Raw genomic sequence first — 15,422 nt, forward strand, 5'->3', positions numbered from 1 at the left:
TCCAGGATTGTAAAAAATAGAAATATAATTCTAAGATTCCGACTAACACTTCCCATTAAATGGTGAAACGAAAACAAAATGCTAACTCGTATAACAACAACAAGAAACAGCCCCCAATACATCAACTCGAGTAAGAGAATCTTTCGGGTGAAATAGACGGCGGCAGAGAAACACGGAGACGTATTTGGCTGCGAGCCAGATACTCGTCTCATTGTGCGGGCGCCGTGTGGAGTAAACATCGCCACGTGGGAAGACAAAGGCGGCCGGGCGTGCTGCTGGCCACCCCCACCACCCACTCGTGTGCCACAGTGCCGGCCTTCATAGGTGCTGCTACTCACTGACAGCACTTGCCCCAACAGCCTGTTGAGGCTACACGGGCGTGGTGGTACCTTTGTGTTTGTGAGCGACCATTACCGCTGTAAACACCAAACACAGCTGCGCAGGTGTCGCCTTTCCATGGATGGGGCCGAGCAGCGGCTGGCGATGGCTGCGTTCACAACACGAGGCGCCTCCTCATCCCTCCCTCCCTGCCTCTCCTCTTCCATTCCCCCCCCCCCGGGGCTCGGTGTTGGTCGCTACCTCGCATTGACACTGCTTGTGTGGGCCCAGAGGGAAATCGGGCCCCGGCCTCTGGGAATTTCATTGAGCGAATTCTTTTTTGTGCACGTGGCGTGTCGCACGCGCGGTTAAGAGCGACGGATAGGCGCATGAAAAGTGGAACAATTGCGTGGATTTAATAGGGGAGGCTTTAGGAATGTAATCCACTCGATTACTGATTACTCGGGCATTTAGAAGTAAGATTGACATAATCCCATATTCAGTCATTTTTTTGTTTAAAAGTGAAGGGTTTGCATCGGTTATCGGAGAATTCTAACATCGGGGCTCGTGTGAGCGGAGAGTCGTTGAATCCCGTCCTCGGCACCACTCCCCAACCCGCACTGACCTGCGTGGTGAAGTATGGTCAAACTACGCCCATGACAAAAACAAGTATGGAGGGGGCTTGCACTTAATAGGAAACTTACAGAGGGACGAAAATTAAATATAATATTTAAATGTTTTCCCAGGAAAGCCTCACTTGTGTCTGAAGACGTTTTGTTCTCAGGAGGACCCTGATCCTGTTTGGTCAATTCCAGTAACGAGTGTTCGTCAAGTGGGTAGGAAACGGGAGAGCACGGAAAGAAATCTCCCACCGCGCAATCGACGGTGTGACACCGGCAATGCTGTCGTGGCCGCCTCGCAGCCCATGCAAGGAAAAAACTTTCAAAGATACCAACGAGTCAGCTTTCAAGTTAAGTCATCACTTAAAAAATTTGTTTTGACCAGAGGTATAAAAAGTTAAAAACTGCCAATAAGATACAGTATTAATAATTATGAAACCCAAAGAAATCAGTTATACAAAAAAGTTCACCTTGCAAAGACTGTCATTTTGGTTTATAAAGCTTAGAACAAATGGAATTGTGGTAGTTAACTAAAATATTGTCGTTAATAACGATGATTAAGAACCATTAAATCTCTCCACAATGGCAGTTACAGCAAGATAAATGTTTAGTCCTATGGACACAAGTTCTGCACTCTGAACACATCTTCCCTCTTCCATGCAGTCCTTTACCCGGCGAGTCCCACGGTCCGAGGGCACGCGAACGCATCATGCGCTTTGGCGGCCACGTCTTGCGGCCTGTTGTGCGTTGGCGTCTGATAGCGAGATGTTAACTTTCCTCGCCTGTTATACAGGAGGTGGTGGGTTCCATCCTGATCCTGACGCCTGTATATTCGGAGTGTGCATGTTCTCCCCGTGGTTGCGTGTTTTTTTTCTCTGGGTCCCCTGGTTTTACCCTCCACGTTTAGAAACGTGCATTTAGAGTATTTTGCTGCTTGAAATTTCCACGCGATAAGCCACTTCGTTGAGCGGTCATTTGTGGCCAGGTCGCTTCTGAAAAAGAGCTTGTACAGCTCAGTGGGTCTTGCTTAGCAAAATTAAAAAAATAGTTTATAGACAGACAAACGTGCGTGCAGGCGTGAAATAAAAAAATAAGGGTAACAATGCAGGCAAAATTGTGATTTATAAACGACCGTTGCCTTTGGGCAGTGCCGTACTTCCCCACAGCGATCTGGGACGGCCTGTCCACGTGAAGCCGTGAGGCACAAGGCAGGCCGGAGGTAATGGTGGCTGTACTGGAACGATGACGCAGGACAAGGATAAAACCAGTTCACAGCTCTCTCGTTCTGCTGCTGCTGCTACTGCTGCCGTCTGCGGTAAAATGTCCACAATTTAGACTCTTTTTGAGTCGGCGTGTGGTGGATTGTGACGTAAGATGTGGGGCATGCTGGGAGGACCGATCTGATGGTAACAATGACACCTCCGATTAGCAAGGTTGTATGTATGTGTGTGTATGTTGAACTTCTTTCGCACCGTATGTAGCCAACCGTGCTAATCGGAGGTTGGCTACGTATGGTGTGAAAGAAGTTGAACATTAATACATACACCGTTTCCTGTCTGTACGTCATCCTTTGCTTCCATTAACCCAAGCCGCTTGTGCCATAGTTTTCACCACTTGTATTGACTTGGAAATTCTATAGAATGACTGCCTCCTCCTACTAGGCCAGAGACACCGAGCTGGCACCGCTTTGTTCCTGAGTTCAAATCCACGTTTTGGTCAATTGTGCTTAAACAGTTCCATGACCTCATCTTCTGGGGCCATTTTTCTGACATAGAGTGGTCCGCTGCTCGGTGAAAGTCTTTCCGTGGTATGATATCCCCTGATATGGATGGCGATATTGACATTGGATTGTCATGGGGCGGGTGAAAACTAAAGGAACAATACATATCAAGAGCGAAGTACATTCAAATTCCCTCGCCTATTATATGTATCGCTAATTGATTGCGCGCTGAAAAGTAACAACACTGGATCGCTGGTTTCCTGGCTTTAGAAATCCGATTAGAACAGCGCTCCATGCTAGTTGCACGTAGGACAAGCCTGCCGTATATTTATGAGTTCCACTGTTAACCCTGCGCCCAGTAAAATTAAACCCGCACATGAACACGAGTCTCGCAACCGCCAGCAGCTGGCTTATGCAATCGCTGTTTGTTCGCCAATGCTGGTCAGGCGAGCTTGGGGCGTGCTCATCTCCATATACCTATGGCAGGGCCGAGTCTGAATAGTAATCAGTCACCGTTGACTTCTCACAAGGCGGCTACTGAGGCTGTTGACTTTGAAAGAATGGCGATGGGCCGAGTCCGACCCACTGATTGGGATTTGAACTTACGATCTTTTGACTTTGGGGGGTCAAGTGCTCAGCCTCACCGCCACAAGGCTGGGGAGTCGGGAGAGTGCTGTAATCAGAGTGTGCGCTCTCTGTTTTTCACTCTGCCATTGCACTGCAAGCAGTGCTCTTGTGAGGCTGAGTCAACCAGGGGGAGACCCAGGCCACGTTCATAAATCACTTGGCATAGATGTTGCTGTCACCACCAGGAATCGCACCTCGTTTTTGAGGTTCGCAGTGCAGTAAACACCACACTGCCACTCCCCACGTGGAGTGCATAGTGTGCACACACACACATACAAATGTCCTCCGTTTCTCTTTTATAGACTTGGGGTGGTCAACCTGTAACAGACACAAAGTACCCCGTGAGTTCTGCAAGGAGCCAAATGTTACTATAAATGTTTTATTAATATTGACAGTTTTCGGCGCAGCATGAGAGACATTCATTAGTCTTTGCTGCTGTGATGGTACATTCTACGTTACGTCCCTTCGATAGGACCACGTGTGTGGTGGATTAAAGAGCCGCATGCGGCCCGGGAGATGCCATTTGGCCACCGCTGTTATAGACGAAGGGAACAAAGCGCTGTTAGCGAGCACCAATCATCAAGGTTAGCATGGTGCACGAGGGGGTGGTGTGGCTAGATCCGTAGCCGCCTGTTGCTGATGTTCACACCCGAAACATGGTACCCATTTGAGACTGAATCGGCCTCCAGAAAGCCATTGTCAGTGAAACCACTTGCCACTGATGTTAGCCAATGCCAGGACTGAAACTCCAGGTTCACACCATATTATGTAAACCAATGTCCCATGAACAGCAACGGTGAAGAGTTAACAAAGTCAAAGTGGGGAAGGATAATGTTGGCTACATAAACAACAACAACAACACAGATCCCCTTTATAGCCTTAGCAGACATTTCGGGCAAGTGCTGTGAGCGAGCACCTTTGAAGGCCGACACGGCACACGACGGGGTGGGTGGCCAGCACCACGCCCGGCCGCCTTTGTTTCTCAGGTAGCGATGTTTACACACCGCACTGGATACTCATCTGAGGCCGAGTCGACCTAGGGGAGGCCCAGGACCGGTTCGGATAATCTTCACTGGTGTTGGCCGTGAATGAGCATCGAACTCGAGTCGCCGGGTTTGTAACGCAGTACGCTAACCGCTGCACTACCGCTCCCTGCACCAAACACACGTACACACACACATGTACACACACACATGTACACACACACTGCTATCGTAGAGATTCCATCGTCGTGCACGCACGGAGCTGGTGTTGGTGGCGTGCGGCTGCCTGGCTGCCTGGCCGCGTGTGCGAGTGTTTACACTCAGCAGGCTGTCAATGTTAGCCTCTTGTTACACACACACACACCGAGGGACACTCACGTGTGTGGAAAACACACGGAAGCACGCACGGAAACACACACACACAGGGACAATAACAACAACAATCTCCATTGTGGTGGTGACATCACCACGGCGCTTGTGCCAGGCTAGGTGCACTTTGAGGCTACATGAATTGTCGCATGCTGGCAAGAGGTCACGGGACAGACCCAGCTTTTATGGGTTGACTGACTGAGATGACTGGCAGATGCACCAACTGTGCTCCCTACTGCGCCAACCTTCTGCGTTTTGGCCACCTGGCGCTCCGCTCATTGTGAGCATCGCTCCTCTACCCTCTATTGTTCTTGGAGGGCGACTGCTTACAACTGCCGATCTTGACACCACTGATACCGGTCACCTGCAAGTCGAGTCGGCTCCAAATCCTCCTGTAACACAGCCCATCTCCTCTCTAGCCCGTGCCGTGCCCGTTTAGCCGAATATATCCAGCCAAATATGCTTGGGCATGCGGTGGCTGGGCATGTGGGCTACATGACAATGCAGCCTTGCCTGCCAGAGAAGCTCACTGATGGGACTGTGTCTAGATCTTTCAAGGATACGTGAGCTCCTCACACAATCTCACCAGTTATAAACCCAGGCCAACCTGAATGTTTTAAATGAGCATAGATATTTCTGTAACGAGGCCTACGTTTTGCAAGCATAGAGAAGAGAGGGCATGAATGTTGCAGGGAAGACCTGGAGATTCATATGGAGTGACAGGCTGAGCAGCTTCCAAATACAGTTATGCAGCCAAATAAAAGACAATGCCACTCAACTGATTCAAAGTGAAACCTCCACTGCCAAACTGGATCTGGTCATGAGCACACTGCCCAAGTATGGAAACGCCTCAATTTTCTCCGCAACTGCCACATTACTCATGGAGAGTTGAGGGGGTGGGGTGTTTGATGACATAAACTACCCAGGCCTGTGCTTTGTTTTAGTGGAGCTGATGGTATTAATCTGCCTCTTAGTGGCATGCTCCAGGTTCAGCAGCAGAGTTTCCAACTACTCCTAGAGCGAGGCAATTTCACCGTATCATCAGCATACGTATTGACCGATGGGGAGCCATCCCTTGACCGCAGCTGGACATTGCTTGGCCTCTCTGTGTATCTGTACCAAATGGAAAGTCCACTGGTACATGCAGCGTTTTGGGATGCAATTCTACTTGGCTTGAATGTCGCTAAATAGAATGAAAGTATTTTCCAACTACGTGAACAAAAAAGGGCCCTTCTCCTTCAGAACAAAGATGACTTGGCCGATTCGAGATCGAACTTTGCACTTCGGAGCTCTGAGCAGACTGTCGGGGCATTTTAAGGCAGTTGACAAATGAGCCGTTTTCAATTGATGCATTAGTAGACCGCCAGTCAAACACAAGTGAAACATGCGTGCCTACATGAGTTGACATCACGGTACAAGTTTCCAGACTTCGAGCAAAACTGCTCGGAAAAAAGGTGCCATTGCCTAAAACGTCAGTCTGCTTGTAAGGGATGCCACGGGGACGAAATGTTAACTACCTCACCTGGTATACAGGAGGCCGTGGGTTTGATCCCGACCCTGACGCCTGCTCAATATTTTGAGTTTGCATGTTCTCCCCGTGGTCACGTGGATTTCCCTCCGGTTCCTCTGGGTTTCACCTCTACGTTTAGAAGCATGTGTTTAAGAGTATTTAGCTGCTGTAAATTTCCACGAGAAAAGCCACTTCGTTGAGTTATCATTTGTGGCCAGGCCGCTTCTGAAAAATAGATAAATAGCTCAATGGGCCTTACCTGGTGAAATTTAAATTTAAAAAAATCTTGTTTATGGGGTGGGGAGAGGTGGGGTGGGTAGACAGTGCCACACCATCTCTTAAAGTTGTGGAGGGGGGATGGTGCTGTGGACAACACCACACATAGCCACCTTTGTCTCCCCCGTGCTGACGTTCACACGCACTGCAGCCGGTGTTCGTTTGAGGCCGAGGTGATCGCATGACACTTTTAATGTCGTGCATGACCGGGAATTGAACCCTGGTCACTGCGGTTGTAGAGCAAACACACACACACACAAAACACACAGAACACCCACTCCTTACTTATACGCTGTGTCTGACTGGACATCCGCCCCATTCGGTTAGTACGACTCTAGACCAGGCTGGCTCTTAGAGCACTACTGGTCAATTAATCTGTCTTGCTTATCTAAATAGTTGGCTGGCTTTTATTTATTACCCTGAGGTCTTGCTACTTCTTGAGCAAAATTGGCAGGTAGCCCTCTACCACTGGCTGTGTGGTTGTTATTTAACCAATTCTTGGAACATGATATACAGGCTGTCCTCGACTTGCGAACAGCTGACTTGCGAACACCCGCACTTACGAACCAGCTTCCATGAAATGTTTGTTAACATCAACTTAGAATGCAAACTGAACCGTGGAACTATTTTGTTCAGCGGAGCGATCAGCCTCGCGCAGTGAGTGAGTGTGTGCGCGCGCGCGGACACGTATGTGTATGAAAGTGAGTGCGCGTGTGTGTGCGTGCGTGTCCCCCCGTGTGTTTTTGGGGAGCGGTAATGTAGCGGTTAGCGCTGCACTACGAACCCGGCGACACGAGTTTAATTCCCGCTCACGGCCAACACCAGTGACGGTTACATGAACCGGTCCTGGTCCTCCCCTAGGTCGACTCAGCCTAAAATGAGTACCGAGTGCACTGTGTAAACTTTGCCACTAGGGAGACAAAGGCGGCCGGGCGTGGTGCTGACCACCCACCCCCTCGTGTGCCGTGCCGGCCTTCATAGGCGCTGCTCACTAACAGCATTTGTCCCAAAAGTTTGTTAAGGCTATACGGGGGGGATCGTTGTCATAAGTGTGTGTCTGTGTGTGTGCGTGCGTGCTCCCGTGTATGTGTGTCAATTGTGGGGACTCATAACGCTCCTTCTGACAAGCAAGCCAGCATCGGGACTCAAGGTAAGTTAAAGTAAAACAGATTTTTATTTTTCTATTCATGTTACTTTATTTAATGTTTTATTTACCGTACAATATTTATTACAGCGTTACATGCAAATGTACAATATTTCTTCTCATGTTTTTAACAATGCTTCCCTTTGTTCTTGAACCGTAAACACATTTTCTAACCCTACGTGCATTTAAATGCAGTGCATTATTGTGTTACGACTTACGAATCGTTTGACTTACCAACGGGACTTGCCAACGGGGCTCAGGAACGGAACGCGTTCGTAAGTCGAGGACTGCTAGTATGGGGAATTGTCAAGGTCAGGGGTTGCAAGTTCAATTCACTTCTTTCATCTCGTTGGTGCTGCCCCGTTTGTACTGTCCATTTATTTCTTACTCGTCCAGTTTGCTTCCCCTCCACTCGCCTGGATATAAATGTTCCTATAATTTGTCGACTTGGTAATAGATCCTTGACGGGACAATTCAATGCACGTATCAAGAGCGTCAGAATAGATTTTAATCGATGAACGAACGGATGCATCATCATCATTTTATGCCTACGGATCAGTGCGTTATTCTCGCTGGCTGGTTTAACATGTTGGGAGATCTGTGAGGCCGTTTGGCAGGCGGTAGCGTTAGTCAATCTCGCTGTTAGGCTAATCTGGTTGTTGGGTTTAAAGACCCCCATGATCGCCACCTCATGAGATAGCTTTTAATGAAAACATTTAAATTAAAAATTAACTCACAGCGGCCTTAAAGCCTACAGCTAGGCCTAAAGCCTAGAACTAGGCCTCAAACTCTCCCTTCGTATCGTACCCCCGCATGTGTGAAAGGGAGTTAATGTTTAACAATGTTACATTCCCTGATGTTTTTAAATAGAAACATTTACATTTAAAGCTTTTACATGAATAATTAAAACATTTAAATTAAAAATTAACTCACAGCGGCCTAAAGCCTACAGCTAGGCCTAAAGCCTAGAACTAGGCCTCAAACTCTCCCTTCGTATCGTCCGATTAGGTGTAGCAACATCGCCCCCTACTGCAAACACTTGGCAGGACACTACAAAAACCTTTACACTCAGTGAGGCTTTCCTGGCTAAACAAGTGTAATAATACATGATGTTTATATTCTTTGGTTATTCGTTCCTACCAGCCCACCCCGCAGGGACCTGTTTTGGGTATACTAGTTCTACAGACCTGTGAGATTGCATTACTAACTATAAAGCCAGCTGTATCTGGCTGTCTAATTACATTGGTCAGTACTGTGCTAAGATACCTAATTATTTGACCAGATAATTCGCAAAGTCACCCGTTAATTGAGCAACCTGTGTTGACTTGCGTTTCGTTGGTTCAAATGTCAACGTCCAGTGTGTTTGTGTGTGTGTATGCATGTGTGTCTACTTGTACATGTGTGAGTGTTCATGTCGTGGGGAGCAGCAGTGTAGTGGTCGGCGCGCTACGATACGAACCCGGCGTCCCGAGTTAAATTCCCGGTCACGGCCAACACCAGCGACGAATATCTGAATTGGTCCTGGGTCTCCCCTAGGTCGACTCGGCCTTAAACAAGTACTTGGTGTGGTGTGTAAACATCAACACTGGGAAGACAAAGGTGGCCGGGCAGGGTGCTGGTCACCCCCACCTCCTTGTATGCTGTTTCGGCCTTCATAGGTGCTCACGAACAGCATTTGCCCCAACCGGGATCACTGTATTTTGAAAATGTTAAACGGCTAAACTATTCTTTTTATTTTACCAGGTAAGGCCCACTGAGCTACATGGCTCTTTTTCAGAAGTGACCTGGTCGCAGTGATAACTCACCGAAGTGGCTTATCATGTGGAAATGTATAGTAGCCAAATCCTCTAAACGCATGTTGAATCTAAATGTGGAAGGAAAAACCCGGAGGACCCGGTGAATAATCCACACGACCACGTGGAGAACACGCAAACTCCAAATGTAAAGGCGTCAAGGTCGGGATCGAACCCACAACTTCCTGTATACCAGGCGAGGTAGTTAATAGCTCACCACCGTGTTTTGCTATGTGCGTATGTGTGTCTTTAATTGTGTGCCTGTGTCATTGTCTTTGTGCATCTAACAGCTGACTACAAAGAGAGCTTCAACACCATCAGCAACATCGAGGAGATTGCATACAATGCCATCTCCTTCACCTGGGACGTGAACGAGGAGGCTAAGGTGAGGCAAGGGTCAAGCATTTGTTGGGTCGGTCACAAGGTCAAGGGGTCAAACACAAAGACACTGACGCCACCCTTACCCCAAGTCTCCCCCCGTTGCAAAAAGTCAGTCGGAGCGATTTTCCCACTCAAATGAACGTTGAGGCGTTGGTGCTCTTCTCCCGTTTAGAGCCAGTGGTTGGAAACTCCACATTCCTATGACGGGGGAGGAGGGGACTCAATTCTATAAGACAACCACTGTTGACTTTCGCCAAAGTGGTCGTTGTTTTATCGACTCCGAAGATGCTAAAGTTCGGTTTATCGACCGTCATGCCATGAATATTTCTGTCGCAGGGTCCGTGGTAGAGTGCAGTATCTGTTAGTACGAGATGTTAACTACTTCGCCTGGTATACAGGAGGGCGTGGGTCCGATCCCGACCCTGACGCCTGCTGTTTATTTGGAGTTTACATGTTCTCCCCGTGGTCGCGTGAATTTTTCTCCGGGTTCTCCGGTATTTCCCTTACACATTCATAAACATGTGTTTAGAGTATTTGGGTGCTATAAATGTTCACGTGATAAGCCACTTCGTTGAATACTCTTAGGTTTTTTCGGTAAAGTTACGTAGATAAAAAATATAATTTAAATTCATAAAAGTAATAATAGAAATAAAATAAAATTAATCGTTGAATTATTATTTGTAACTGGGTCACTTCTGAAAAAGAGTTTTATAGCTCTATGGGGCTTACCCGGTAAAATACAAATAATTTATAGAAACAGTTTAGTGATGTTTCCTTCCAATAGCTGTTCCAAACGCAGGGTGATGCACTGCTCACAATGAGTGTTCTGAATGCAACCTTCATCTCACAGTGCCAACGGCACACTTGGAATACGATCGAAATTATTTATTTTTAACCAAAGCTTATTTGCATGCATATTTAAAAATGCAAAATGTAACCTCACTCTAAGAATGCAGATGGTGAAATGTCTTTCAAAAATATGTAAATCAGCTCAAGCTCCTCCCACAAATCACGAGACTCGTGTGTGGCCACGCCTACTCTAAACTCTTCCCCTTTCCTTGTCACCGCCCACTGTGAGAACAGACTCTGCCGCTTCCCCGTGCAGCAGTAGCAGCAGTAGCAGCAGTAGCAGCCAGAGGTGGGACAAAGTCATTGTTATGCAAGTCCAAGTCGAGTCGCAAGTCATCAAATTCATGACTCGAGTCTGACTCGAGTCCAAGTCACATGACTCGAGTCCACATCTCATAGGTGGGACAAAGTCATTGTTATGCAAGTCCAAGTCGAGTCGCAAGTCATCAAATTCATGACTCGAGTCTGACTCGAGTCCAAGTCACATGACTCGAGTCCACACCTCTGGTAGCAGCAGTAGCAGCAGCAGCAGTAGCAGCAGCAGTAGCAGCAGCAGTAGCAGCAGCAGTAGCAGCAGCAGTAGCAGCAGCAGTAGCAGCAGCAGTAGCAGCAGCAGTAGCAGCAGCAGTAGCAGCAGCAGTAGCAGCAGCAGCATTGAGGCCCTCGTGTAGTCTCTCCCTCCCCAAATCTCACCTTTCCCGAACCTTTGCTCCCATTTCTCCGTTCCTCCTGTTATTTACATTGTGTTTTCTTCTCACTCCAATTGACTCTTTCCACGCGTTGCATCTTTAACGCTACTCCCGTTCCCGTGGGGGGTGTGTGCCACGGGCACAGAGTTGCTCGTGTTTTTCCGAATCACAACTTGTCAACTTCAATTCCAGAGATCCTCGCTCCCCACGGCTCTGCCTTTCCTGTCTGCCAATCAAAAGATCCGGGTCACTTCTTCTCATCACTCCTGAGGCATTAAGGGGGGCCCAACCTGCCGGAGTAGGCAAGGGCAGTGCGGCACAGCGAGTAGGTCACGCGAAAGACTACCTGTGCTGCCGAGACAAAAAGGTGGCCAGGCGTGCATTCGTGGTGTTGTAACGACGACCACGTTTTAATAGGTGCTCGCTGATCAGCACTTGCCCTAGCAGTCTATTAGACGGGGTGTGCGCGTGTGCTTTCGTGCGGACATGCAGGTAGGCTGTTTGTATGTGCTTGGGCAGGGTGTGTGCGTGCGTGCGTGCATGCAGAGAGTGTCTGTATGTGCACGCTCGTGCGGGCGGTGAGTGTGCGCAGAGTGTGCGTGCGTGCAGGGAGTGTCAGGGAGGGGCAGTGTCATGATTAACACACGAACCTGGCGACCCGACTTCGATTCCCGCTCATGGCCAATACAAGTGACGCTTATCTGAATTTGTCCTGGGCCTCCTCCCCTAGGTCGACTCGGCCTCAAATGAGTACCTGGTGCGGTGTGTAAACATCGCCACTGGGGAGACAAAGGCGGTCGGGCGTGGTGTTGACCACCCACCCCCTCGTGTGCAGTGCCGGCCTTCATAGGTGCTGCTCGCTAACAGCACTTGCCCCAACAGTCTGTTCAGGCTACACGGGGGGGTAGCATCTTTGTATTTGGTGTGTCATGCCGTGCTGTTGCGGTGTGCGTGCCTCTCGGGATGGCTTGCTCGTAATGTTGAGGCTGGACTTGGTGGGTGTGTGGAGGAGGAGGGTGTATGGGGGTGTTTGGGGCGAGGGTGATTGCCTCTGTACAATGTGGTCAAACGAGTTATTGCAAGGGTGCGGTTTTTGACTCGGGGCAAGCCTTGCCCACAAGCTCGCGCCTTCCATTCAACGCACCCCGAGTGTCTCTCTCTCTCTTGCTCGATGTCTCCGTGCGTTTATTTTCACGTTGGATTTTACATAACTTGAGAGAAAAATGGCTCCGTAATTTGTTCACGTCTTCTCGCTTGCAAGCAGCAGCTTTGTAGGCACGATTGCACTCACCAATTCATGTAAATACATTCTAAAAAAAAAAACACCTCTTCGCTGTAAGTCACGCAGCCAGTTGAGCCTTAACGTATGTTTTAAATAAATATATCCACACTGCGTGTTTGTAGCCAAAGGTACTTTGAAGGGAAGAAAAAAAATCGTTTGACCGAATTTCGCCGACGAGATTTTCTCGCCAATCCCATTTTCACATTCGGTTTGGTGAAAACCTTTTTTTTTAAGGAAATGAATAGTTCCTCCAATGACTCTTGCGTTCTAATGATTCACGGCGGGTTGGCTAAAAGCCCACGCGCAAACCTGCATCGGAGCCTCTTCAACCCGCCGAGCCCGAGCGAAGCGCAATACGAGTTTTGATTTCCCACGTGATGGAAGTTGTTTTTGTTCCCATTTCTAGATTTGTTACATTTCGTTTTTTTGCCGTTGTCATTCGGTGACCCGAGTCACGTTTGCAAAAATGGCACTCGTCCTGGGTCCCTTGATTTCTCACCTTTTAAAATTTTTAAACATAATGGAACCTAAAACTTTCGGCTTGAAGCACAGAGGGAGTTGGTTGCTGGCAGAGTGCATCCATTACGGTGCTAAGCGAGGTTTTTCAGCGACAAGAGAGCACGTTTTAAGAAGCTTTCACATGTGCCTGATTCGTAATTGATGTCCGTGTCCGATCAGCTTAAATAAAATATGGTGTGTGGTGAAGCCCTCCTCCACCCTGAATGTCGCCACGTGGTGAAGCAACGTGACACTTTACTGCTGCTTCGGCAGCAGCACATGCGGTGGTATTGGAGAGCCATCCGCGAGCTGCTAACGATTGTGGACGACGTTTCGCTGGTAGTTAGAAACAGCGTTTGTCAGGATTGCGACACGCGATTTAGCCCAAAATCCAATGATGACTCGTACAGGTCACGATGGCCCTCGGTGTTCAATTCGCTTTTGCCCCTCTGTGTGGCTCTGTCGGCTACAGCGCTGACTGGAGTAATGATCGTTGTACAAAGACAAGCGAGCACTCAATCTGACCCGGAGGGAATCGGGCAGGGATCTATGCAAACGGTGATGACTTATGTACAACCTATGACCTAGTTAAAATAAGCCAGGACTGAAAATGTTTCCGAGGCTAATCCCCGTCCGTGGCTTTTTAAAATTTGCTAAACTCTGCTCCCATTTGTCGTTTCTCCAAGTTGCGAGTTGGAAATTATGTATATTTTTTAATGGCGAAAAATGTTGGTGGTGACACACGCAGGATGCGCAAGAGAGTCGTTGAGGTGTGAGCGACCTCGACCCGTGACATGTCATCGGCAACCAATAGGGCCTTTGGCCAAACATCCCCAGCGCAGGGACTCCCCTTTAAAATAGCCGTGAGACTCGCCGAGGCTTTCCCCAAACAGCGTTGTTAACAGAGTACAATATTAAACCTCGGTGGATATGCACGTGCGACTTTGTGCACGGGCACATTGAGCAAGAGAGACATGTTCCGCTTCAGTGATCGACAGGGAGCCTTATAAAAATAAGTTGAAAGGAAGCGCGGTGTTTGTTTTGGTTGGCGGAGAGAACATTAGCTTGTCTTCCTTGTTTGCTGACTTTGTTTTAGTGAGGTGGGGGGGGGGAGAGTGGGACACGGCAGCCACGTACACTGCGATTCCAATTTCGGTTTTCACCCTTACACAATGCACGTTGTTTGATCAGAAAGAATTGGGGAAATGTATTTAACCGATTTCAATTTTTGTATTATACTTTTTTCCACGAATGTGCATCTCACTCCAGATCAGGAGTTGTGCAGTCTGGGACAAAATCAACTATGAATGTGCCCAACCTTGTCAGAGTTTGGGAGCTAAGCAGGGTTTTGAGGCTGGTCGTCGGTATGTGGATGTATGTACGATGCATATTGAACTTTTTTCGCAGCGTACGTAGTCAACCGTGCTAATCGGAGGTGGATATGAACTTCTGGGGGGAATACCAGGTGACGTGGGCCTTGTCGATTGTGAGGAGATCAGGAGCTGACTGTGCAGCACAAAGATTGTTGAATCCATACGTGCGGAGCTTTGAATGTTACTGCCCCCCCCCCCCGTACGTGTTAGATTTCCCTGGGCACTCCGATTTCCTCTCCCAATACAAACTCTCCTAGAGGAGGGCCCCGGAGAGACCTGCATGAACAAGAGTCTTTAGCTTGTGTATGTGAGAAAAGGTGTGGGTGTATCTGTGATAGTGTGTGGTGAGTGGTGGTGCAGCAGTTAGCACGCTGCGCTACGAACCCGGCGATCCGAGTTCGATTCTCGCTCACGGCAGACACCAGTGACGATTATCTGAACCGGTCCTGTGCCTCTCCTAGGTCGACTCAGCCTCAAATGAGTACCTGGTGTGGTGTGTACACATCGCCACTGGGGAGACAAAGGTGGTCGGGCGTGGTGCTGGCCACCCACCCGCTCGCGTGCTGTGCCGGCCTTCATAGGTGCTCGCTAACAGCACTTGCCCCAACAGTCTGTTAAGGCTATACGGGAGATCTTTGTCTTAGTTTTTTTTTTCGTAAGAGTACGAAAGTGGAATATGTACGGATTAACATGCTAAATGTTTCCTTCTCTGCGCCTCGTACGTTTTGGTGGTTGTGTTTATTACCTGTGCGTGCGTGTGCCGTGCCTGTCGGCGTGTGTACACGCATGCCTCTGCGCGGGCGTGCGTACATGTCATATTTCTTCCGTCACAGTTGTGACTTATACCCCTTTCTTCTTCTTCCTCCTCCACTCCTCTCCCCCCACCCACCCACCCCCAACCACCTCTTCGTGTGCGTTGTGAAAACCTGCGGTTATCGGGTAATCTCCCAGAATAATACAGGCTGTCCCAAAATAACACATACCGCGCAG

The 15,422-nt window shown here is 48.6% G+C and overlaps 1 protein-coding gene across 4 annotated transcripts in view; it reads left to right on the forward strand.

Annotated features, from left to right (window-relative positions):
* Window positions 1–15,422, forward strand: part of LOC144938276 (grainyhead-like protein 2 homolog) — a 68,119-nt gene that overhangs the window by 31,838 nt on the left and 20,859 nt on the right. For 2 of the 4 annotated variants that reach the window (XM_078866148.1, XM_078866157.1), the window contains exons 8-9: window positions 7,556–7,573; window positions 9,651–9,745. In XM_078866148.1, the coding sequence (XP_078722274.1) occupies window positions 7,556–7,573; window positions 9,651–9,745 (113 nt within the window). The remainder of the gene's footprint in view (window positions 1–7,555; window positions 7,574–9,650; window positions 9,746–15,422) is intronic. The other 2 variants (XM_078866166.1, XM_078866175.1) reach the window with 1 other exon arrangement.

This window comes from Lampetra fluviatilis, chromosome 2, assembly GCF_964198595.1.
Source record: "Lampetra fluviatilis chromosome 2, kcLamFluv1.1, whole genome shotgun sequence".
In the NCBI taxonomy this organism is placed as follows: Eukaryota; Metazoa; Chordata; class Hyperoartia; order Petromyzontiformes; family Petromyzontidae; genus Lampetra; species Lampetra fluviatilis.